The sequence below is a fragment of the Psammomys obesus genome, unplaced genomic scaffold (assembly GCF_907164565.1).
Source record: "Psammomys obesus unplaced genomic scaffold, mPsaObe1.curated_primary_1811, whole genome shotgun sequence".
NCBI lineage: Eukaryota > Metazoa > Chordata > Mammalia > Rodentia > Muridae > Psammomys > Psammomys obesus.
Window position 1 is genome coordinate 5,531,120 of NW_026589732.1, and position 25,824 is coordinate 5,556,943.

The window sequence follows — 25,824 nt, forward strand, 5'->3', positions numbered from 1 at the left end:
ATTGCATAAATAGCTCTTGGAGGAGTGGAACTTGATGAGTCTCCTCATTATGATGGAGTAGTGATGGGCTAAGTCTTATTCATGTCTTGAGCAGTCAGCCACAGTTGCTGCAGGTTCATGTCTGCAACAGCTACTCCACTGTGTATCTCTACCATGTTTTTATTTGTTTGCTTTTGTTTATTTATAAACACATTCAGAAATAAATCATAAATTTTCAATTAAGATCAAATACTGAACTATTTCATAAATGATAAACTATCATTATTGAGCAAATTGTTGAAGTTCAAAATATAAATTGCTACCAATAACTGTGGATTCTACTTCCTCTTAGGTGAAAGTAACATCCCTCCACTTACATAAGAATTGATATCACCATTCACCCTGTTTATCTATACACACAATGCTCAAACTTGAGACAGATAAGTACATAATATATAATGTAATGTGCAATGTCCTTCAAATACCCCGAAAAACTATAACAAATATCTCTCTAATCCTGTATAATTCGGTATTGCTGGTGTTGTTTGGATATAAAAGGTGCATCAAAAGGATCATATGTTGAAAGCTTGGGTCCCAACTGCTGACTCTGTTAACAAGTAGCTGGATCATGAAAGTGTGAACCTCATCAAAAAATTAATCCATTGATGAGCTCATTCTCAGTGAGCTACTAAGAAGAAGAACCTCCTTGAAGAAAATAGGTCCCGGGACCATCCCTTTGAATTTGAAAGGGATGTTGTGTTCTTAGACACTCCTATCTCTTATGTGCCATGAAGAAAGGCAGTTTGCTCCATCATATGTTCCCTGGCATCATTTCTCTTGAGTCACCAAGAACCAAGTGACACAGAGTCCAGTGAATTAGAACCTCTAAATCTGTGAGCCAAATAAATCTGTTGTTTATTTCTTGTTTGTTTATTATGTCACACTGGAAAAAAAAAAAAGCTGACTAAAACATTTATAAATCTGAACAAAGAGAGAAAATAATATGTAAAATCAATATTATTTGGAACTGTAGTGTGATTTATCCTTTTAAAGGATCCACAGTTGCTAGTCAACTGGCCCTTTATGAATTCTTAGCTGTGAGCCCAGTGTGGTGGCGCATGCTTTAAATCCCAGCACTCAGGGAGGCAGACAGGTGGATCTCTGTGAATTCGGGGCCAACCTGGTCTACAAAGCAAGTACTGGACAACCAAGGATGTCTCACAAAACAAAACAAAAGCCAGCTGAGGCTGAGAAATGGATTGAGCTAGCAGAGCAAGAAAAGGCAGTTGGTGCAGAAGACACTGTTAGGAAACAGGTGAGTCAGGAGAAGCTGAGCTGAGCAGATAGGCTAGAACAGTTGTTAGAGTTTGGAGCTGCTAGTATTGGGAAAACTGAGAAGCGACTGTTTAAGCAGACTGTTGGGGAACTGAGGGAGGAACGTTTGAAGGGGTTGGGCTGGAAATTGGGCTGGAAATGAGTTAACAGAACTAGTTCTAAAATAGCTGGCCATTTTACACAGAACAACATCTCGCTATCCAAGGATCTAGTGTATTACATTCTAGTGATTCTGAAAAGAGAAACGTATTTATTTTTTATTTAAGAGAAATTCTTTATAATATAATTTAAGAGTATATACCCCGGAATAAATGCCAACATTATACATTGTAAGCAGAGACCTTCTTTCTATATCCCCAAACTGGAAGCAAGAAAATTATAGCTGCTTTGGAAAGTGCTCTATAACACGGTGCTGGAAGTACCTGTTGTTGAAATTACATGGTTGTTATAATCAAGTTGTGAAAAATTCCCACTTCTACCAATGAGAGAGGAGGGGGCAATTTATTCCACCTAAACAGATAAGATTTATTTATTTATTTATTTACTTACTTACTTAAACAGAAAAACTATCAAAAAAACAAACAGAATTAAAAGAGTTCAGGCAGATACAGAAGTGTCTTCATGTTGCCACTATGCTAATTCTTTACCATCATGCTTCAAAATTATCTGAAGTGTATCTCTACGCATTCATTTTAACTGGGTGAAGACGCATTATCCTCTACTTCTAGCCGTTTTGCTCAGTAGCTCAGGAATATCTGTGCCATGAACTGTCTCTTAGAGAAGCCTGGTGGCCATGTGGAAGGCCCTGTGGCCCTGCAGCTTATCTTTGTGCTGCTTACACAGCAGCGGGCTTACGTTTACATGCTAGAGAAATTTTAAAGAAAAATTAGCATTTTCAGCACAGAATTATTAAATGTGAACTTCAGTATGCATGATTAAAAGTTTAATTGGAGTGCAGACGTCATCTTCATTGCAAAATTCCCGTTATCCTAGCAGAGTGCAGCATACTGACAGAAGCCTTATGGATGACGAAGTTGAGGTTATTCACACTGTAGTACTTCGCAGAAACAGAACTGCTAACCCCTAGCCCAGAGGTCCACAGTGCTCATCACGGTGAATGCTTCCCTTAGCTGCACTCCTCAGCAATCCCAGATTGCTCCTCTCATTACAGATATTGCAGAAATGTTTAGAAGCAAAAGTGATTGTATCAACATTCGCTAAACTGCTGATAGTAAACTGGCTCAGTGCTTCTGTGCATATACGGGCATTCACAATGCCTTACAACACCTGTCTTGAGGTTGCCACTAACAATGAGAATGATCTGAGCACGTTTATTGTGAGTTTGAAGAAGTTAGTGACAAGATGTGATTCTTTTGTGTTTCTTTTATAAACCAAAGCATTCTGTAGCCTATCACCGGTAATTTCCTTGATAATTATCATTACAGAAAATTGCTCTGATGATGAAATTTTTAGGAAAGTAGGCCTAAGATTTTGTTTATACATATATAGGGCTCTCACTGCATGACATTTCATTTCATGGAAAACATTTCTTCTTTTCCAAAGTCAAGGCTTCATTACTCTCAGCTGTCCTGCATTTTCTTTTTCATTCAGTAAGGGGTCAAAGACAGGCCTCTGTGGAAGGTGAGAAGTGTTTGTTGTTGGTCAGGAGGGCTCAGCTCTACTTCCCAGTAACACCACTCAGAGCTGACAGCTCAGATCTGGAAGGAGATGCTTCTTGAGAAATTTCTGTATCTCCCTCCAACAATGCTCCTGCGCTGCCGCATGTGGGAGAACTTCTCCTCCCCAGCTGAGGTATGGGGCCAAAAAGCGCATCCGGGAGCCTGGGCACAGTGGGGCGTAGGGCGGCTCAATCACGTGCCCAGCCCCAGGGTATGACAGCAGCATCCAGTTCTTCTTCCCACTTCTCGTCAGCTGTGCAATGGCTTGATCAACATGCACTTTGCTGTTCTGATTCTTATCATCTTCTCCCACCACAAAAAGGAACTGTCCCTGAGCTTTTTCAATGGGAAGACAATATTTGCTATCCTTACCTACAGTTTCCTCATGGACTTTATAAAACTCTGTAAGTCCCAAAGAATTCGTGGTTACAAATTCTATATTGTAGGGTACAGGCTGGTTGACCTGACCGTGATATACATGCGGAACAGTAGTTACAAAAGTAGGCCCATTTATAAGGACAGCAGCTGTTATTTGTTTTAGGTTAATAGCCATAGAGAGTCCAATCTCTGCTCCAAAACATGTAGAAACGAGGCCAACACCTGGGCCCAGGACCTAGAAACAATGGAAGTGAAATTATATTCTTTAATTAGGAAATCCACAACCTCAAACAAACAAGAAAAAGTAACAGGCAGGTAAAAAAAAAAAAAAAAAAATTTAAAGAGCCCACCCCGGTGCTTCTGTGTCAGGTAGCTAGAGATGTAGAGTGCAGAATGTTCATGATTCAGCACTATGCTTGGGCCTGAGTTTAAAATGCCTTTAAGAAATATCATACCGGGACTGGAATATAGGACTGTGGTGATGCCCTTCCCTATCATGCAGTAGGACCTAGGTTCAGTCACTACAGAGCTAAACAACAAAAATCAGTGTAGTCAGGAAAATAAACAAAGTGAGTGTGTTACTGTGAATAACAGAGTCAGGGACCAGGTGATGGGTAAACTTCATTGCAGCTGAAGTTTTCAACAGGAAGAGAAAGGATGAAGGGACGTTAGGACAGTGCATGAAACTTGAATAGAAAGCTTCAATCTCATAAGGAGATTTCAAAATATAGCATCTCAACACTCTTTTTATTGTCAATCATCAAACATCTCCAGCAAAGTAGTAATATCGTGTCATTAGGTAACTATGTGCCAGATGAAAAGACAGGAGATGAAGGCCAAAGAGATATTCCAGATAATTAGAGAATCACACATTCTATAACAATGTTTATAGATACGTCAGCTGAATCAAAGGGTCTCAGAAGAAGTAGGCTGTAAATTCAATTTTCACACATTAAAAATAGGAGGTAATAAAGAGAATATGTTAAGCAATTGAGGTGTTCTAGTTATAAAAGACATTTCTCCATACTTTTAAGGCTAATAAATATGACCTTGATTTTGTGTAGTAAAGCAATGTATCCACTCTCCCTGGGATGCATTTTGATGAGTCTGAGCGTAATGTCTTTTGCTACCTATGTATTTAGTCTCTATTGTAAGACCAATATATTCTGCTCATGGATTTCTTTTCTTCTTGTGCAAAATAACACAGAATCAAGAGAAAGTCTGTGTTCTTGGCCGGTTTTTTCTGTCTTAGGATGCTGCTGTGTTGACTCATTGCCTGACACACAGCTGTTTTGTACACTAAGGGATAAGACTGGAGAATTAAGGATGTATCAATGTATTATTCTTGATCAGGAACCCTACATTTCCCAGAAAGGTGGCTGATGGTGGGACACCAACATTAGGCATGTGTTGCTGTTGTTTGGTTTGCTTTAATTTTTCTTGTGTTTTGGAATTCTGAAGAGTGATGGCTTAGACTCTGGTTCTGAGAAACGTGTTCACACATTCTTGATTTCCAGATGTAGACACAGCCTACAACTCCTGGGACTTTGAAAAGAGCTCTGGCAGGAAGGTGTTTGCCAAGTATGAGGACATAAGCTATATTCCCAGAACCTATGGGGAGAAAGTCAGGTTTGCTGGCTTGCTTGTAATCTCAGTCTTATGGAGATGGACACATGGGGACCCTTGGGGCTCCCTGGCCAGGCAGCTTATCTTGATGGGCCATCCACAGGCCCCAAGAAGAGGCCCTGTTTCAGAAAACAAGGTGGATGTCTCATGAAGAACAACACCTAAGGTTGACCTCTGTCTTCTACAAGCATGTGTACTCATGTACACACACACACACACACACACACACACACACTCACACATACACACACACACAAGGGTAGGGGAAAGGGGGGAGTCCTATTCACTAGTTACAAATGGAACATCCAAACCAGAAAGAGGGAAAGACTATGGTTTTGTTTGTTTGTTTGGTTTTTGTAACACAATATACAGGCTTGGTAGACTCATACTTCAAAGTTAAGGCAAGCTGCAGGATAAAATCATACTAATGAGCCTACAATTACCTTAGGATGTCTCAGGAGAAACTCTACAGCTTCTTCAAAATACTCTAGATCTACCCGCTCCAGTTGAGGGGGCAGGTCATCGTAGCCCATGTAAGCCAGAGCAAAAGATGCGAAACCATGACTGGCCAGGAGACTAGCCCGGAATTCAGTCAGTCCGCCAGTGGCCCCAAATAGGTCAACGACCCCTGGGAAAGGACCTTCTCCTGGAAAGAGCCACATGAAACAAGTCACATCACATATAAAAAGGAGGGGGGAAGACAACAAGAACATGAAGCCAACAGGAAGAACTGAATCTTGGAATTAATGCATAAATTCTCAAATAGAACATTCAAATGTTCATCCTTGTGTCTGTGGCAGAAGTGAAACCTAATCAATGTATAATGGAACATAATTTCTGAGAATTTTATTAGAAACCATGTTCATTGACATATTTAATTCCTGAAGCCCAGAATAGGGTTCATTTCCATAGGCTTTGAGTAAGAAAGATCATAAAAATTGTGCCAGGTTCACAAATGAGCTTTAGGAAACCTAGGTCATAATTAGATACAAAATATGTTGTATCTGTTGACATGTGCTTTCCTGTGAGAGGTGCTACAGACTGATGCAGGATGTCTTCAAAGGCCAACTAGGAGAGGTGGAACCTTTGATAAGGGGACCTAGGTGGAGATCTTCATGTCCCTGAGGGTGCACCCTCACAGAGGCTAGTTAGACAACGATTCTCTCTTTATAAGTGAAGTTCATGGCTCAGAGGTCTCTTTAATGGCTACACTGGCTAAGATGTCTTAGAAGAGATGCAGTTCTCTAGCTCAGTCTTGGAGCTCTTGCCTTGCATACCGAAGTCTCAGGGTTAATCTCAGGCACTACGGGGAAAAAAAGCCAAACACCCTTCTCCGCTACACTGTGCCAATGACTAACAAAGCAGTTGATAAAATCTTTCATCTGAAGAGCTCTTTCTTTCATTTCTATTGCTTGCAGCCTAGAGTACAGGGAAAGAAGAGGGTGTCAGAGGGTCAATCCACACTTATTCTGGAAGCAACATGATTCTAAAATAAACCAGAGCCCATCCACTTAGGGAATCCACAGTAGTTACCATAAATGTTCCTGTCTTGGAAATCTGATTTTAAAAAAGGAAGGTTAGCTATATTGATTTAAAGACTGGCATCACATGAAGGGGCACTTGAGAGTTTTTTTTAACTGGCTATGTTTCCTTTCGTTTGAGAAAAGAAATGAGATGGCACAATGTATCTTGGTTTGGATCTCGCCATGTAAGTACACTAATAAAGATGAGTTTGTATCTTCTGATGGGTGGCAAAGAAGGGAAGAGTGAAGGACCTGAAACATTTTGACACCTAATTCAACCTCTTTGTGACCAAATATATCTTGGTATCATGTGATACATACCCAGTGTCCCAGAAGATAGCAAATAACACAACTGGTGCCAGCACATCAGCCAGAGGCAGAAGGCCTGGACCAATTTTTAAAAAGCGTGTGATACTAAAGAAGCAAAACTTAGTGCTAACTCCTTGGTATATGCTTTATAATTTGTTCTATATTTTAATTCCTGAGTATAAAAATATTTAAATGATCTAAACTCATTTGTTATAGCAAAATCAAACTGGAGGTCAACATGGGAGAGCTCCTGATGACAGCTATCTGAGACTCTCCAGTTAGCCAGGTTTTCATGAACTGAACTTAACCTACATCCAACTCTTCAGAAACCTCACAGTACAGGGATTCCACAAACGCTATGTAGCCATGGCCTTAAACAAGCTCCAGAATGATGGGGATGAAACTTGAATTAAAGTGGAACATCACTTATTTGCTATTCTAAGCCAGAATTCACCTGGATTCATAGCAGAATGGTGAGAGCTCCAAGCTGAATTTCTAGAAGCACAAGACATCCCAGAGGAAGATAATGATGACAATACCTGGAGTGATTCTACTCACCTGGCGGCAGAAACAGCGCTCCCCGGAGGCGACCTTCCTTTACCTGGATCCTCGTGACATCAGGTGCCACATACCACCTTTCCAAAATCAGGCTGTCCAAAGGACTGATATCTACACCTGTTAGTAAAGAGTACTGATCTTGAAGTTTTAAGTGGACTCGGTAGGGGCTATCTATCACATCTCTTTTTGCCAGTCTACTAAATGGCTTTTCAGGCTTTAAGGACCAGAAAAGACCCATGGGGTGGACGCCCACGTAGTCTCCTCCGAGTGAGGAATCACGCTCCAGATCCACATCACCCACTTCACTGGCCCTGTAGGAGGCCTGGGAACTAAACAGGATCCCCCGCTCGTCTTTCAGTGATGCCTCGAGGAACACAATCTGAGAGGGGGCCAGGCCAGTGACCCGGATGTGCACAGGCTCATCCACAAGGGCACTGAGAGGAGTGGCTATCAGCTTGGCCATTTTTGCAGTGGGAACCTTGGACAATTCTTCAGGAATATCTTCAACAAAACCTCAAAATAGAAAGAAACAGAAATAAAATAAGTTGTAATAAGGTTAATGACTGATGGAAGGACCAAGACTCAGACCTCTTTAGGTTTCAGTTTTTAACTCTCCATTCATTTATTGCAAATATTCTGTAATAATTTTGTAATGCAAGACCCCTGAGAGATTTCAACAGATTTCTGGAAGCCAAAGAGCACGCTGGTAAATGTGAGACATTTAAGCAGCCTTCCAGCTTTGCATGAATGATGTCAGGACATTGAGGAGGGTATCTCAATTTGTCATTGTACACAACTCTGGAAAAACCAGGATTGAGATTGGAGGTTGAAAACGCACTGACTGATCAGTTCCCTCTACAGAATACGTGACACCACTAATTAATCCTTCCACAGGGACGTACACATGTGTTCTGTCTTAGAGAAAAACAGAATTCACTATGACTTTAGGATTTACCCAGACCTAAAACACTTAGAAGCAGATTAAGACCTTCAAGCACACAGAAGTCTTTCTGAAATATTAATATCGTTTTACCCTTAAATGTTAGCACTGCTCCTGGCAAATGAAACTACAACCAATTTTTATCTATTTATCTGTTGTTATGTTGTCTTCATTTTAACCCAGATTGCTGAGACTGCCACAGATCTAAGTGAATCAAACTCCAGCATGTGACGAAACAGCTACTCTTAGGAGACAGCAAAATTTCCCTCCTACACTGATACTCACTTCCCTCACAGAGAGTTATGAGAATCAATGGAAAGAAGGTATACGTTTGATGGGTGCTGGCTGGTTTGACGGAGCTCTGAGAAACTCCCACTTCAGAGCACATAGGCACCTGCCTGTGACTGCAGGACAGCACCAGAAGCCCAAGACAGTGCATTCAATACTCACTGCAGGGACACACGCTGAGAGGAAGCTACAGAGGCTTTCCAGCTGCCCTTCTGAAGGAAGCAGGCAGAGGAACAGAGAGAGGAAGCCAGGGGTATTACACTGAGCCAAGCAAATTCCCCAGTGACCCTTGTTCTAGAACTGTCAGAAATCTTCCGTTTAAAAGGCCAGCAAATGGCTGTTAAGCCAAAGTTACCCTTAAGGAGTTCACGGATGCTGAGAGTACAGGCTCTGCTGATGACAAAGGACTTAATCCCACCAGCAAAAGGTTGGTCATGTCAGTGGTGCACTGAACTCTGTAAGTCTATCGAAGTCCCAGACCCAACTCACACTTGGCTCAGGTCAGGCTGATTAGCCCCAAATTCCAACAGAACACTATCAAGCTCTTTTTGATTGTTACGTTTATTATTTTTTTTTTGGGGGGGGGGCTTGTGTATGAATGTGTTTCTCTATGTGTGAATGTGTGTATTTGAGTGTGTGTGAGTTTCTGTGTGTTTGCATATGTGTGAGTGTATAAGAGTTTTGTGTGGGTGTCTAAATGTGTGTGCATATGTGTTTGTGTGAATGGGTGTGTATATATGTGTGTTTCTGTGTGTAAGAGTATGTATGTGTGTTTCTCTCTGTGTATGTGTGTGAGTGTATCTGTGACTGAGTGTGTGAGTATGTGCACATGTACGTATGTCTGAGTGTGTGTATGTGTGAGTTTCTATGGGTGTGAGTGTGTGTGCATGTGTGTATATGTGAGTATGTGTGTTTCTGAGTGTAGGGAGGGACTGTGTGCGTGTGTGTGTATACATGTGTGTGTATGTATGAATGTATGTGTATGTGTGAGCCTCTGTGGGTAAGAGTATTTGGGTAGTGTGTGTGTCTGAGTGTGTGTGTGTGTGTGTGTGTGAGAGAGAGAGTGTGTGTATAACTGTGTGTGTGTGTGTGTGTGTGTGTGTGTGTGTGTGTGCTTCTGTGACAGATGATGGGAGTTCATTCTCTCCTTTCATCACGTGGGCTCCAGAGGTGGAACTCAGCTTGTCAGGCAGAAGTACACTTACCTGCCAAGCAATATCGCTGTCCCACCCTTGTCAGATACTGTTTTCATATGGCACACCCAAGGTCCACTGTTTCATTATGATACATACAAGTTATTTTTAAAAGTCCTGACTCCAAGAGGAAAGAATCATTAACAGAAAGAGGAGTAGTCCAGATGCTGGAATTTTCAGTCAGCAAATATAAATGAACAAATAGACATAAGAACAGCTCAAACTAATCTATGAGGAGAAAAATCACTATGAAAGACTAGAGAACTTGAGACATGGGAAAATATTTTAATATTTATGGTTTAATATATAGTATAAATTCTCTAATAATTGGCACCTTAGAAAGACATGTTAGAGATAGACATAAGGAAAATGCTTACAAAAACTAGAGCTGAATTTCCCCTCAAGTCACTGAACAGCACCATGCTACAGTCATAAGAAATGTAACACAGGGACACAAACAGTGAAATCCCAGCTGTTGTTACAGTCAAACTGTTAACAGAGAGCAAATTATACTGTAGCCAGAAAAAAGTGGACAGATCAGAGAGGAAAAGAACAAACATAAAATAACCCTTGGCTCTACCACAAGGATAGTAAACAAAGCAGAATACAGCAAACCCTCACTCACAATCCTCAAAGGGAAAGAGCATAAATTTAAAAAAAAAAAAATGCTTGAAACTTCTTACCTAACAAATATACACATCAAAAATGAAGTCAAAAATTTCCAGAGGGAAAGGGAGAAAATTCCCTTTATTCAAGAAACGCACTATGCAAGGAGTGTTATTTCAGGTAGACAACTTATGTGTCTGAGAAATGATGAAGAACCAAGAATACATTTATTATTTGGGTTAAACCATAGTGAAAATATATAGTTTATCTATAGTTAAAACTCTATAGGCTGTTCAAAATAAAAGGAACTGTGTTGCAAAGTTTATATAAAAATATGGCAAATGTGATAAATATAAGATTCTTATACCACTGCTTATCAAGTAATATAAGATTTTCTGTAGGCAGATAATGATAACATAAAGTACTTATTAAGACCTCATTGAGCTAAGAAATAATACATATGAGAACTGGCAGACATCGGAGCAAGCGTTAAAGGAGCAAGCTGGAAAGAAAAGGCCGCAGCCAGCAGTCACTTACAGCGGTGAAGCAGCAATCCTGTGAAGTGGAGAGAGACTGTGTGAGAGGGCTGTATGTCAGCACAGATCCACGAGACCTCTCAGCGACTCTCAATCCAAGGCTCTCACAAATTTATGGATGATGTGGAAGTTGTTTATAAAAAAAAAAAAAAAAAAGCAGACTATCCAGTCAGAGCTGAGGTAGCTAAGACCTTGGACTTTGAATAAATGCCTGAGATAAAGATACATACAAATAAAAGGAGCAGGGCTGTGAATGTGGAAAGGCCCCAAAAGCTTGAATGTTTGACTGCTGCTCTCCTCTCCTTTGCTGGGATGTGGTGGTGAGCTCTTATGTACCCAGCACTAGGGAGATTGAGGCAGGAGTGACATTAAAGCCAGCCTGGACACCTCTTCTCAGGAAAACAGAAGAGCAAAACAACAAAAAGAAATTGTCTCTGTAGTGCAGTGTGTTTTCAAATGCAAGTCTCAAAAGCAAGGGAATAAAATCACCAGAGATCCACCCTTACACATGTCTTGTTATCAATACTGGCTTATCGCTGGGGACAGCACTTTCAGGATCCGTCCCCTTTTGATAGTTAATAACAATAGATGAAAAGAAGGAGGGAATGGGACATACGTATGCACTTCTGTTTATATTTGTACTGCCACCTGCAATCTTCTGGAAATAAAATCTGCCACAGCAGGAGTAGGGGAGTAAGGGAGCAAATGAGAAATCACATAAGTGGAAAACAGATACAAAGATGGGAAATGTCAACACGATTATATTTAAAATTGTACATGGAGTTGAAGACAAGGCTCTGTGGTCAGGAACACTGGGCTATTCCAGAGGAAGATTCCTAGCACTCATATGGTGACACCCAGCTATCTGTAACTCCAGTTCCAGAAGATCTGATGTCCTTTTGCGGCCTCTGCAGCATGAGGCACACAAGTGGTACATGGACATGGAAAAACACCCATGTAGATAAAATAAAAACAAAAATGAGGGGAAAATAGAGGAATGGTTAAAGGGAGTGTGATACATATATATTCAATCACATGTATATCAGCAATCATGTGAAATAATGCCCATTTCACATGGGAGAGAGATAGATTCACTCAGTAAGTTCTGTTACTCTAGAGAACCCTGACTAACAGAGGAGGTGATCTTGCTTTATGCCTTATCTGGGATTCCCCAAAAAGCTCATTTCGACATAACAACACAACAGTAAATAATTTATTTTGAGGGGTTAAAAGATACACAATGAATGGTTGACTGGGAGTGGTGCCTTACACATACCTGTGCATACACGTATAGAGGCGAGGGAGACAGATATGAATAAATGCGGATTATCAGCCTACAGAGAGATGTGCTGAGAATAAGAATCTGTTTGACTCATTAAAACTCCCAGAATGGGAATACTTAAGATCACGTAAGAGTGAAGACTGCAGTCGGGAATGGAATCCACACCTCAAACTCTGTCAAACTGATCAGTCAGCATTTCCCAGTGAGTCACAGGAAGACTAGGTACAGCCCTGGACCAAGGTGTAGAATTCCTTCCCCGCATGACTTCTATCCATTGGGCTTTTCTGAGTGCAGCTTAGAGTTCCAGACTAAGTTTTTTTGTTTTTTTTCCCTAGCATCTTCTAGAAAAGCATTTAAAAATGGGAGGGAGGAGCTATTTACAGAGATTAGGATAGCAGAAAGGGGATCAAAGTGATTTGTATAGTCTTTCATGCCCCACAAAAACATCTTAGTGAGGACAGGTCCCCAATGACATCCTTTCTAAGTAAATTCTGACTGAAAGAGACAGTGTACTGATAGAACTCTTGGGAACCTCAGTACTCTCCAAGATTATGGAAGGAGCAAAAGAAGTATTTGTCATTGTGACCTACTAAATGCCAAACACTGGAGAAAAAAAAAATCTGAGTTTTATTTACACCTTAGGAGTTGATGTTTTTAATGTATTACCAATCAACTCAGAGCAAACAGCTTTGATTACAAACCAACCAAAGATGGTGGTACCAGGAGGACATTGTGTCTGACAAGCAGGACAGCAGTGACTGCTATCCAGTGACAGCCACCGAAAAAAATAAACTCTGGGCCCTAAAACACCAGCGATTGGGTTTCCCAAGTGAGAGGAAATGCCAAAGTGTGGGAAGCAATCAGGTCTATTCTCAGGTCACCCACCTAAACCCCAGAAGAGTTCCCGGGTCCCAGCAGGTGCTTGCTCACTAGCCCAGAGCCACATGCCTGCATATTCTGATCACCATCCCAGACTGAACTGTGGTCCCCAGGGCACCAGAGACTGGGATTTCCAGTTAACAGAAAACCCCATTGTGAAGGAAGCAATTGGGACCAACCTCAGGTCACCCAGACAATTCCTGAAAACGGTCCTAGGGTTGAGCAGGTGCTCAACCGCCAGTTCACAGGCCTGCCTGCACACCCACCTCACAGGCCCAGATAGAACTGTGGGCCCCAATGCCCCAGAGACTGGGGGAAACATCAGGTCTGACTTCAGGGCACTCAGCCAATGCCCCCTCCCTGAAAGGTTCTCAGGAAAAGTTCCCGGGGTTCTTGCAGGTGTCCAGTCGCCAGTGTGGGGCCACTTGCCTGTGCCTGCATGCTCTACTCACCAACCCAGATTGACCTATGGATTCCAAAATACCACAGACAGGGTCTCCATGTCGGGAGGAATCCCCACAATGGGGGAAACATCAGGTCTGACCTCAGGACACCCAGCTCTGGAAAAGTTTCTGGGTTCCTGCAGGCGCCAGCCTCTAGCCTCCTGCCACATTCATGAGTACTGTTCTCACCTGCCACTTATTACCACTTGGGTACTGAGGCACAGAGCTCCAACCTCAGACCTACAGAAGCCTGAGATATGGGATCAGCCCCCAGATACTGCTCCAAGGTGCAACCAGTTATTCCTAGCTAAACTGACCAAACCACAGGGCTCCCTGGTTCTTCAAGAGGGCTGCGCCCAGCAAACACAGTGTAAGAGCAGCATCAGCAGTTCACTAAATTCAGAGCAAGAAACCCAGGGCAGGGCAGCTGTCTCCAGGACTTCTCCTGGTGAGAGGACAACCCCCCTGACTGTCAATGGCCACAGTTACCACACAGGTCCATAAGACTGAGGTGAGCTGTGGCAAACCCTGAGAAGCACCACCATTAGGTTGACCACACCCAAAAAGCTGAGGATGCCTCCTTCAGGAACAACTATCTTCCTGTCAAGGGGATTCTCACCACCCCAGGATACCAGCAAGCACCAGAAACTAACAACCAACACCTGAGACAGTCAAATGGGTAGAGGCCAGCATAAAAGCACAACCAAAAAAAGGCAAAGCAATATGGCATCTCCAGAACCCAGTTATCCAGGGGCAAGTAGCCCTGTACACCCTAACATAAGTGAAATTTAAGATGACCTTACATCTATGCTTATGAAGAGGATAATGGAGGAAACAAACACAATGCATAAAGAAATAGAGGAAGATAAAGTCAAACAGATTATGGCCATCTGTAAAGAAATAGAAGAAGATAAAGTCAAACAGATTAGGGCCATCCATAAAGAAATAGAAGAAGATAAAGTCAACAGATTATGGCCATCCGTAAAGAAATACAGGAAGATGCAGCCAAACAGTTTGTGGCCTTCAGAGAGGAAAAGATTAAATAACTGAAAGAAATAAAATAAACAGAGGAATATTCAAATAAACAGGTGAATGAATTGAAGGAAAACGGAAAAACAGACAGGTGAAAGAAATCAACAAAATGGTCCAAGATCTGAAGATAGACTTGGAAAAATTAAATAAAACAGAAATGGAGGAAATAATGGAGAGGAAGAACTTAGGGAATAAAACAGGAACGACAGAGGTAAGCAACAGACTACAAGAGATGGAAGAAAAAATCTCAGGTGTGGAAGATACAATGGAAGAAATAGATGTATCTGTCAAAGAAAATGATAAATCTAAAAAATTCCTGGCACAAACCATCCAAGAAATCCAAGACAACATTAAAAAACAAAACCTAAGAATAAGAGGAATAGAGGTAAAAAAAAAAAAAAAAAAAAATTCTTGTCTTCAAGGCTCAGAAAACATTTTCAACAAAATTATTGAAGAAAATTTCCCCAATTTAAAGGAGAGGCCTATAAGCATAAAAGAGGCCTACAAAACACCTAATAAATTAGACCAGAAAAGAAAAACCTCCCGCCACATAATAATCAAAACAGTAAGTATACAAAACAAAGAAAAAATATTAAAACCTGGAAGGGAAAAAAGCCAAGTCACATGTTGCCGGGAGCCAAAGCTATTTACTGAAGCCAAAGTCAAATAGTGAGACAAAGCTATTTAGTGGAGACAAACCTATTTATTGAAACTAAAGCCAAAAAGTGAGCAAAGGTCATTTAGTGGAGACCTAAAGCTATTTAGTGAAAGAGTTACCTAGGACCCTAAATCATGGGTGATAGATTTGTGAGGACATCCAACTGTTAGTTTTAGAGCGTATATGAGATATCTTAAGAAAATATCCTTACGGTATCTTGCAGGTGCAATATTCAAGCCATGAAAGCACTCTTCCTATCTCCTGCAGCAGTAATTTAACCTTCCCCCTTTTCCTGCCTTCTCCCTATATAAGTTGGGTAAAAATTTCTAATAAACGAGAGGCCTTGATCAGACAGACTTGGCTTCATTCCTTGAGTCTCTTGTTCTACCTCATTCCTTCCACCTCCCTCTTTAGGAACCCATTGAACTCCCACAGGTCAGGACAACACATAATGGCAAACCCATAAGAATCACACCTGACTTCTCAACAGAGACTAAGAGACTATGAAAGCCAGAAGGGCCTGGACAGATAGCATGCAGACCCTAAGAGAACACAGATGTTAGCTCAGGTAACTCTACCCATCAAAACTACCCATCAAAAAAGTCCTCATAGATGGAGAAAACATGACATTCAACTCAACTACAAAAAAATGTAAACAGTACTTACCCACAAATCCAACATTACAGAAGATACAGAAGAAAAAATACAACCCAAGAAAACTAACTACTTTCAGGACAACACAGGAAATACATAACCTCACTATAGAAAAACTAAAAGTAGCCATGCACACAAACACACTATCACAACCAACATCAAAATTATAGGATCTAACAGCCACTGGTCATTAATCTCTCTCAACATCAATGGACTCAACTCTCCAATAAAAAGACACAGACTAACAAAATGGATGCATAAACAAGACCCAACAATCTGTTGCATACAAGAAACACATCTAAGTAACAAAGATAGACATTACCTGAGAGTAAAGGGCTGGAAGACAGTTTTCCAAGCAAATGGACCCAAGAAGCAAGCAGGAGTAGCCATTCAAATATCTAATAAAATAGATTTTCAAACAAAATTAATCTAAAGAGATGGGGAAGGTCACTTCATACTCATCAAAGGAAACTTCCACCAAGAAGACATCACAGTTCTGAACATCTATGCCCCTAATACAAGGGCATCCACATTTGTAAAAGGAAACATTAATAAAACTTAAACCACACATAGATCCCCACATATTAATAGTGGGAGACTTCAACAGCCCACTCTCAACAAAGGACAGGTCAACAAAACAGAAATTAAACAAAGAAATAACAGAGTCATTACCTCTGACTCTAACAGAGGTGATGAATCAAATGGACTTAACAGACATCTATAGAACCTTTCACCCAAACACAAAGGAATTTGCCTTCTTCTCAGCACCTCATGGAACCTTCTCCAAAATAGACCATATAATTGGTCACAAAGCAAGCCTCAACACATGCAAGAAGATTGAAATAATCCCTTGTATCCTATCTGACCACCATTGACTAAAGCTGGACTTCAACAACAGAAATGGTAAAAAGCCTACACACACACATGGAAACTGAACAACTCACTACTCAATGACAGCTGGGTCAGGGAAGAAATAAAAAAAGAAATTAATGTCTTCCTAGAATTCAATAAAAATGAAGGCACAACATGCCCAAACTTATGGAACACAATGAAAGCCGTGCTGAGAGGTAAGTTCATAGCAATGAGGGCCTTCAAGAAGAAATTTGAAACATGTCATTCAAGAAACTTATTGGCTCACCTGAAAGCCCTAGGGGGAAAAAAAAAAAAAAAAAAAAAAAAGCAGACACACCCAAGAGGAATAGACAGCTGGAAATAATCAAACTCAGGGCTGAAATCAATCAATTAGAAACAAAGAAAACAATTCAAAGAATCAATGAAACCAAGAGCTGGTTCTTTGAAAAAATCAACAAGATAGACAAATGAATAGCCAAACCAACTAAAAGGCAGAAAGACACTATTCAAATCAACAAAATCAGAAAGAAAAAGGGGGACAGAACAACAGACACTGAGGAAATTCATACAATCGTCAGGTCTTACTTCAAAAGCCTATACACCACGAAATTTGAAAATCTAAATGAAGTGGACAAATTTCCTGATTGATTCCACTTACCAAAGCTGAATCAAGACCAGGTAAATAAATTAAATAATCCTATATCACCTAAGAAAATAGAAGCTGTCATCAAAAGTCTCCCATCCAAAAAGAGCCCAAAGCCAGATGGTTTTCCAAGACCTGCACTCCTGCTGCAGGAACTCCAGACCACTCCCCTCCCAAGGAGACTCACAGACTGTGGTTCGATGCAAAAGTAAGAGGCACTAGTTTATTCCGATCGCGATGGGGGTCGCCCCTTCAAGGCAGGAGATGACCCCAAGCACGCAAAGCACAAGAGTTTTTATACCTAAAAATCAGACCACATATGCTTCTTTACATTGACTAGTCAGCAGAAAGATAACAGTTTTGCAGCTGGCAGCTTGTAGCTTCTTCCAAGGGCAGTCCTCTCTGCCCCAGGTTTCTTATCTAAAAATAAGCTCATCCTGACCTCTAGGGAGGGCCATCTGGTCTGGCCTCTTTTCAAGGTTTAGTAGCCCTAGCTGTTTTTCTTTCTAAGCTGGTCCTCATTCAAGGTCCAGTTGTTTTTCTTTCTAGTCTGAGATGGTCCCATTTCTCAGTTTCAGCACAGAATTCTACCATAACCTTCAAAGAAGAGCTAACAGCAATACTCTTCAAACTATTCCCCAAAATAGAAGCAAAAAGAACATTACCAAACTCATTCTGTGAAGCTACAGTCACCTTGATACCTAAACCTCACAAATACCCAACAAAGAAAGAGAATTTCAGGCCAATCTCCCTTATGAACACTGATGCAAAAATACTCAACAAAATATTTGCAAACAAAATCCAAGAACACATCAAAGATATCATCCACTATGATCAAGTAGGCTTCATCTCAGGTATGCAGGGGTGGTTCAATATACGGAAATCCATCAATGTGATCTACCATATAAACAAACTGAAAGAAAAAAAAAAAACACATGATAATCTCCTTAGATGCAGAAAAGGCATTTGATAAAATCCAACATTCATTTATGTTTAACATCTTGGAGAGATCAGGGATACAAGTCACTTACCTAAACATAGTAAGGGCAAAAAACAGCAAGCCTATAGCCAACATCAAACTAAATAGAGAGAAACTTAAATAAATCCCACTGATATCAGGACAAGGCAAGGCTGCACACTTCATATCCCTTCAACATAGTTCTTGAAGTCCTTCTATAGAAATAAGACAATTAAAGGAGATCAAGAGGATTCAGTTTGGAAAGAAAGAAATCAAAGTATCACTATTTGAAGATGATATGATAGTATACATTTTACCAGGTAACTCCTACAGCTGATAAATACCTTCAGCAAAGTAGCTGGATACAAAATTGACTCCAAAAAATCAGTAGCCATCCTGTATATGAAAGACAATGAGCTGAGAAAGAAATTAGGGAAAACAACACCCTTCTTCACAATAGCCACTAATAACATAAAGTACCTTGGGGAGACTCTAACCAAGCAAGATAAAGACTTACATGAAAAAAAACTTCAAGTCTGTGAAGAAAGAAATAGAAGAAGATATCAGAAGATGGAAAGATCACCCACACTCATGGCTTGGCAGGATTAACTTAGTAAAAATGGCCATCAATCTACAGATTCAATGCAATTCCCATGAAATTACCAACACAATTCTTTACAGACCTTGAAAGAAAAATTCTCAACTTCATGTGGAATAACAAGAAACGCAGAATCACTAAAACAATACTATACGATAAAAGATCATCTGGTGGTATCTCCATGCCTGATATCAAGCTGTACTATAGAGCAACAGTAATGAAAACTGCATGGTACTGGCATAGAAACAGGTTGGTGGATGAATGGAATTGAATAGAAGACCCAGAAAAAACCCACATACTTATGAACACCTGATTTTTGACAAAGATGCCAAAATCATACAATGGAAAAAAAGATAACATCTTCAACAAATGGTGCTGGTCTAAATGGATAGCTACATGTAGAAAAATGAAAATAGATCCATATTTATCACCCTGCACAAAACTAAAGTCCAAGTGGAACAAAGATCTCAATATAAAACCGGACACGCTAAACCTGTTAGAAGAAAATGTGGGGAAGAGCCTTGAACTCACTGGCACAGGAGACAACTTCCTGAACAGAATATCTACAGCACAGGCTTTAAGATCCACAGTCAATAAATGAGACTTCATGAAACTGAAAAACTTCTGTAAAGCAAAGGACACTGTCGTCAGAACAAAACAACAGCCTACAGACTGGGAAGGGATCTTCACCAACCCTAAATCTGACAGAGGGTGTTGTAAGAAGTTATTAATATTTACTATTGGTTTATCTTCTGGTAATGCTGCTGTTAATCCTCAGCAGCTGTATAACCAAATCACCACACAGAGACTGGGTTTTTAGTTAACCTAGAACACAATGCTGGGCAATATTTACTCCCTCCTAAACATCCAAGCCCTCAGTTTCCTAACATTTAGATTTCCCACATTATACTTGCTTTTTGTGAAATCTTAGGTCTGGTTCATGCTCCACGTCCTCCAAGCTCTCTCCTCCAGCTCTGCTCTCCTTGCTCTCTCTCTCCCCCCTTCTCCTCCCACTCATCTCCTGCCTTCTGGCTCCTCCCCTCTTTCCTGTCCTCTGGCTCCTCCCATTGCACAACATTGTATCTAGTTGCTTTATTTTTGTCCTGTTTACACAAGAGTTGAGACAGGTTGCTTATAATGAGTATCACAATGCAATATCCGTATCGAAACCAGAGAGTTGGGGGTGGGGAAATCAGCATTATTAACAAGGGTAAGGTCTATACATTTTAAAAGAACATTATACCAACAAGAGGGCTAATATCCGGTATATATAAAGAACTCAAGAAGTTAAAAAGCAACAAATCAAGTAATCCAATTTAAAAATGGGATACAGAGCTAAACAGAGAATTCTCAATAGAGGAATATTGAATGGCAGAGAAACACTTAAAGAAATGTTCAATGTCCTTAGTCATCAGGGAAATGCAAACCAAAATGACCTTGAGATGTCACTCCACATCCATCAGAATGACTAAGATCAAAAACTCAAGTGACAATACATGCTAGGGAGAACGTGGAGAAAGGAGAGCCCTCCTCCATTGCTGGTAGGAATGTAAACTTGTACAACCACTTTGGAAATCAATCTGGCACTTTCTCAGATAATTAGGAATAGCGCTTCCTCAAGATCCAGCTATACCACTCCTAGGCATATATCCAAAATATGCTCAAATACACAATAAGGACATTTGCACAACCATGTTTGTAGCAGCTTTATTCATAATAGCCAAAATCTGGAAACAACCTAGATGTCCCTCAATGGAGGAATGGATATAGGAATTGTGGCACATTTACACAATGGAATACTATTCAGCTTTTAAAAACAAGGAAATCATGAAATTTGAAGGCAAAATGTGGGAACTAGAAAAGATCATCCTGAGTGAGGTATCCTAGAAGCAGAAAGACACACATGGTATATAATCACTTATAAGTGGATATTAAACATATAATATAGGATAAACATACTAAAATCTGTACACCTAAAGAAGCTAAGCAAGAACGAGGACCCTGGATAAGATGCTCAATCCTCCTTCAAAAATGCAAATGGGATGGACATCAGAAGAGGAAGAAAACCAGAAACAGGACAGGAGCCTACCACAGAGAGCCTCTGAAAGACTCTACCCCAGTGGGTATCAAAGCAGAGGCTGAGACTCAGAGCCAAACTCTGGGCAGAGTGCAGGGAATCTTATGAAAGAAGGGGAAGATAGAAAAACCAAGAGGGGACAGCAGCTCCACTAGAAGAAAAAAAAAAAAAATCTGGGCATAGAGGTCTTTCCTGAGACTGATACTCCAACCAAGGACCATGCATGGAGATAACCTGAAACCCCTGCACAGATGTAGCCCAGGGCAGCTCAGTGTCCAAGTGTGTTCTCTAGTAATGGGAACAGAGACTGTCTCTGACATGAACTCAGTGGCTGGCTCTTTGATCACATCCCCCCGAGTGGGGTACAGCCTTAGCAAGCCACAGAGGAAGACAATGCAGCCAGTCCTGATGAGACCTGATAGACTAGGATCAGATGGAAGGGGAAGAGGACCTTCCCTATCAGTGGACTGGGGGATGGGCATGGGAGGAGAAGAGGGAGGGTGGGGGTTACAGCTGGTATACAAAATGAATAAAGTGTAATTAATAAAAAATAAATTAATTTTAAAAATAAACCAATATCCCTTTTCCACTAAAAGGTGCTTTTCTGGCTGGAAAGGAAAAGAACACAATCTCAGTTGCCCCAAGACCAAAGTCTCAAATGCTCCTGACATTAAATTTAACATTGGGCTATAGAGCAAACAGCTTAACCCCTGCACCCTTCTTTTCCTCCTTCCTTTCTGCTTTGTTTTAGGGTTTGTTTGGTTTTTTTTTTTGGTTTTTTGTTTTGTTTTGTTTTTTGTTTGTTTTTTTTTTTTAGTTTTTAAATTTTTTTTAAATATTATTACCATTCATACATATACATGTATGGTATGTGTGTTCATGCACACTCACACATGCACATGTGCCATAGAGTCCGAGTCCATATAAGGGTCAGAGGACAATGACCTAACGTTTTCAGGCTTGGTGACAAATGCCTTCACCTGCTGAGCCATCTCCCTGAGCTCTTGTTTGTTCAAAACTCTACTGCTGCTCTTTGGTCTTATCTGACCACTACTAAAAAACAAAAAGTCAATAAAGCTACTTCAGGACTCTGAACTTGCAAAACATTTCTTTCCAAGCCTAAGTTCAACACTACAAAACTAAAATACTGAAAGCAAATTAAGTGTTGGAGCTCATAGCTTCAATTAAGTAAAACTAGATGGTTTGAGCCTTTTACATTCCATGAAGTTTTTTAAATTATAAAGCTTTTGTATACATTCAGCTACCTCAGTAAAGAAACCTGTTCGGTTTGGAACTGCAAGGTCACTATTTTAAAACAGTGTCTTCAGAGGAGGCCTTTGTAGCCAGCCCTGAAGATACCTGATAAAACAGGGTCAGATGAAAGGGGAGGAGGTCCTCCCCTATCAGTGGACTTGGAAAGGGGCAGGGAGGAGACCAGGGAGGGAGTGTGGTGTTGGGGAGGGAATGAGGGAGCGGGATACAGCTGGGACACAGAGTTAACAAAATGTAACAAAAAAAAAAATAATAATAATAATAATTAAAAAAAAACCAGTGTCTTGAGCTGTGTGTAACCCAAGGACGCCCTCTAGAGTTACTGACAGATGTGCAGCTGATCTCCTTTTCACAGCCAGCTACTTCACTGCCTCTTAATGCTGCCTTTTCATGATCCTAGGGCCATGTCACTTCTAAGTATTGTAGAGATGCAGGTGCTTACAATTATTCAGATATTAACACAATCCCCAAATAAGTCATTCATATATAAATTTTGAACAACACTGTTCTGGGGTACAAAAAGAGTAGCTTCTACTTTAACAAGAATATGAATAGTGAATTTTGCAGTCACTTGTCCAGTTGTAGCCAAGAGTACTTCTTTCCATACTGACTTTCCACCTCTTTTCTTCTAATCCATTTTTTTTTTTTTTGGAACACTTTTACTTGTCAAGAGATTATGTAGAAGCAACCCAATCTACAGTAGTGTTTGGCAGGGCTGGTTGCTGTCAGTGTTTGTGTATTTTTTGTATTAATCACACTTTATTCATTTTGTATCCCATCTGTAGCTCCCTCCCTCATTTCTTCCAAATCCCACCCTCTCTCCCTCTTCTCCTACCATGTCCCTTACCAAGTCCATTGATAGGGGAGGTTCTCCTCCTCTTCCATCTGATCCTAGTCTATCAGGTCTCATCAGGACTGGCTGCATTGTCTTCCTCTGTGGCCTTGTAAGGCTGCACCTTCCCCCACCCTTCAGGGGGAGGTGAACAAAGAGCCAGCCACTGAGTTCATGTCAGAGACAGTTCCTGTCCCCATTACTAGGAAAACCACTGAACACTGAGTTGCCATGGGTTACATCTCTACAGGGGTTCTAGGTTATCTTCATGAATGTTCCTTGGTTGAAGTGTCAGTCTCAGAAAAGACACTTGTGCCCAGATTTTTTTTCCTCTCCTTGTGGAGTTCCTGTCCCTTCCAGGTCTTTCTATCTCCCCCTTCTTTCATAAGATTCCCTGCACTCTGCCCAGAGTTTGACTATGAGTCTCAGCCTCTGCTTTGATACCCTGCAGGGTAGAGTCTTTCAGAGGCCCTCTGTGGTAGGTTCCTGTCCTGTTCCCTGTTTTCTACTTCTTCTGAATTCCATCCCATTTGCCTTTCTGAGTGAGGATTGAATATCTTACCCAGGGTCCTCCTTCTTGCTTAGCTTCTTTAGGTGTACTGATTTTAGTATGTTTATCCTATATTATATGTCTAGTATCCACTTATAAGTGATATATACCCTGTGTGTCTTTCTGTTTCTGGGTCACCTCACTCAGGATGATCTTTTCTAGTTCTCACAGTTCGCCTTCAAATTTCATGATTTCCTTGTTTTTAACTGTTGAATTTTTTTTTTTTTTTTTTTAGTTAATTTTGTATCCAGGCAGTTTGCTGAAGATGTTTATCAGCTGAAGGAGTTCTCTGGTTGAATGTTTGGGGTCACTCGTGTATACTGTCATGTCATCTGCAAATAGTAATATTTTTTTCTTCTTCATTTCCAATTCGTATTCCCTTGATCTCCTTTAGTTGTCTTATTGCTCTAGCTAGGACTTCAAGTACTATGTTGAAGAGATATGAAAAGAGTGGGCAGCCTTGCCTTATCCCTGATTTCAGTGGGATTGATTTAAGTTTCTCTCCATTGAGTTTGATGTTGGCTATAGGCTTGCTGTATATTGTCTTTACTGTGTTTAGGTATGTGCCTTGTATCCCTGATCTCCTCGAGACTTTAAACATGAATGGGTGTTAGATTTTGTCAAATGCTTTTTCAGCATCTAAGGAGATAATCATATGGTTTTTTTTTTTTCCTTCAGTTTGTTTATATGGTGGATTACATTGATGGATTTCTGTATATTGAACCACCCCTGCATGCCTGGGATGAAGTCTACTTGGTCATGGTGGATGATATCTGTTATGTGTTCTTGGATTCGATTTGCAAGTATTTTATTCAATATTTTTACATCAATGTTCATAAGAATGATAAGTCTGAAATTCTCTTTTTTGGGGTCTTTTTGTGGTTTAAGTATCAAGGTGACTGTGGCTTCATAGAATGAGTTTGATAATGTTCCTTCTGTTTCTATTTTTGTGGAATAGTTTAATGAGAACTAGAATTAGCTCTTCTTTGAAGGTCTGGTGGAATTCTGTGCTGAAACACAGAATTCCTGTGTCTGGCCCCGGGTTGTTTTTTTTTTTTTTTTTTTGTTTTGTTTTTTTTTTGTAAAGGGAGACTTTTGATGACTACTCCTTTTGCTTGGGGGATATAGGAGTATTTAATCTATTTATGTGATCTTTATTTAATTTTGGTAAATGGAATCTATCAAGAAAATTGTCCATTTCATTTAGATTTTCAAGTTTTGTGGCATATAGGCTTTTGTAGTAAGACCTAATGATTGTTTTGATTTCCTCAATGTCTGTTGTTATGTTCCCCCTTTTGGTTTCTGATTTTGCTGATTTTGTTAGTTTCCTCTCTGAATTTGAGTTAGTTTGGCTATTGGTTTGTCTATCTTGTTGATTTTCTCAAAGAACCAGCTCTTGGTTTCATTGATTCTTTGAATTGTTTTCTTTGTTTCTAATTCATTTATTTCAGCTCTGAGTTTGATTCTAATCGTCAATCCTTTTGGCTGTGTCTGCTTCTTTCTTTCTAGGGTTTGTAGGTGTGCAATTAAGTTGCTTATTTGAGATGTCTTAAACTTCTTTCTAGCGGCACTTAGTGCTATGAACTTTCGCCTTAGCTCTGCTTTCATTGTGTCCCTGAAGTATGGGGTAAGTTGTGCCTTCATTTTCATTGAATTTTATGAAGTCTCTAATATATTTTTTCATTTCTTCCCTGATGAAGCTGTTATTGAGTAGAGAATTGTTTAGTTTCCATGAGTATGTAGGCTTTTTGTTATTTCTGTTGTTGTTGAGGTCTAAGTTCAGGCCCTGATGGTCTGATAGGAAACAAGTGATTATTTCCATCTTCTTGTATCTGTTGAGGCTTGCTTTGTGCCTGACTATATGGTCAATTTTGGAAAAGGTTCCATGAGGTACTGAAAAGAAGGTATACTCTTTTGAGTTTGGGTGAAAGTTCTGTAGACATCTATTAGGTCCATTTGATTTAGGACCTCTGTGTGTGCCATTATTTCTCTATTTAGCATTTGTCTTGATGATCTGTCCCTTGGTGAGAGTGGAGTGTTGAAGTCTCCCACTATTAAAGTTTGGGAACAATGTGTGCTTTAAGCTTTAATAATGTTTCATTTACAAATGTAGGTGCTCTTATATTTGGAGCATAAATGTTCAG

At 40.3% G+C, this 25,824-nt stretch overlaps 1 protein-coding gene across 1 annotated transcript; it reads right to left on the bottom strand.

Annotated features, from left to right (window-relative positions):
* Positions 1 to 1,535: 1,535 nt before the first annotated feature.
* Positions 1,536 to 11,087, bottom strand: LOC129675320 (bile acid-CoA:amino acid N-acyltransferase-like). Its single transcript, XM_055605358.1, has 4 exons — positions 10,952 to 11,087; positions 7,388 to 7,900; positions 5,441 to 5,643; positions 1,536 to 3,606 (listed from the first exon to the last, which is right to left on the bottom strand). The coding sequence occupies exons 2-4, from the start codon at positions 7,848 to 7,850 to the stop codon at positions 3,013 to 3,015; spliced, it is 1,260 nt and encodes a 419-aa protein (XP_055461333.1). The 5' UTR covers positions 7,851 to 7,900; positions 10,952 to 11,087; the 3' UTR covers positions 1,536 to 3,012.
* Positions 11,088 to 25,824: the final 14,737 nt, after the last annotated feature.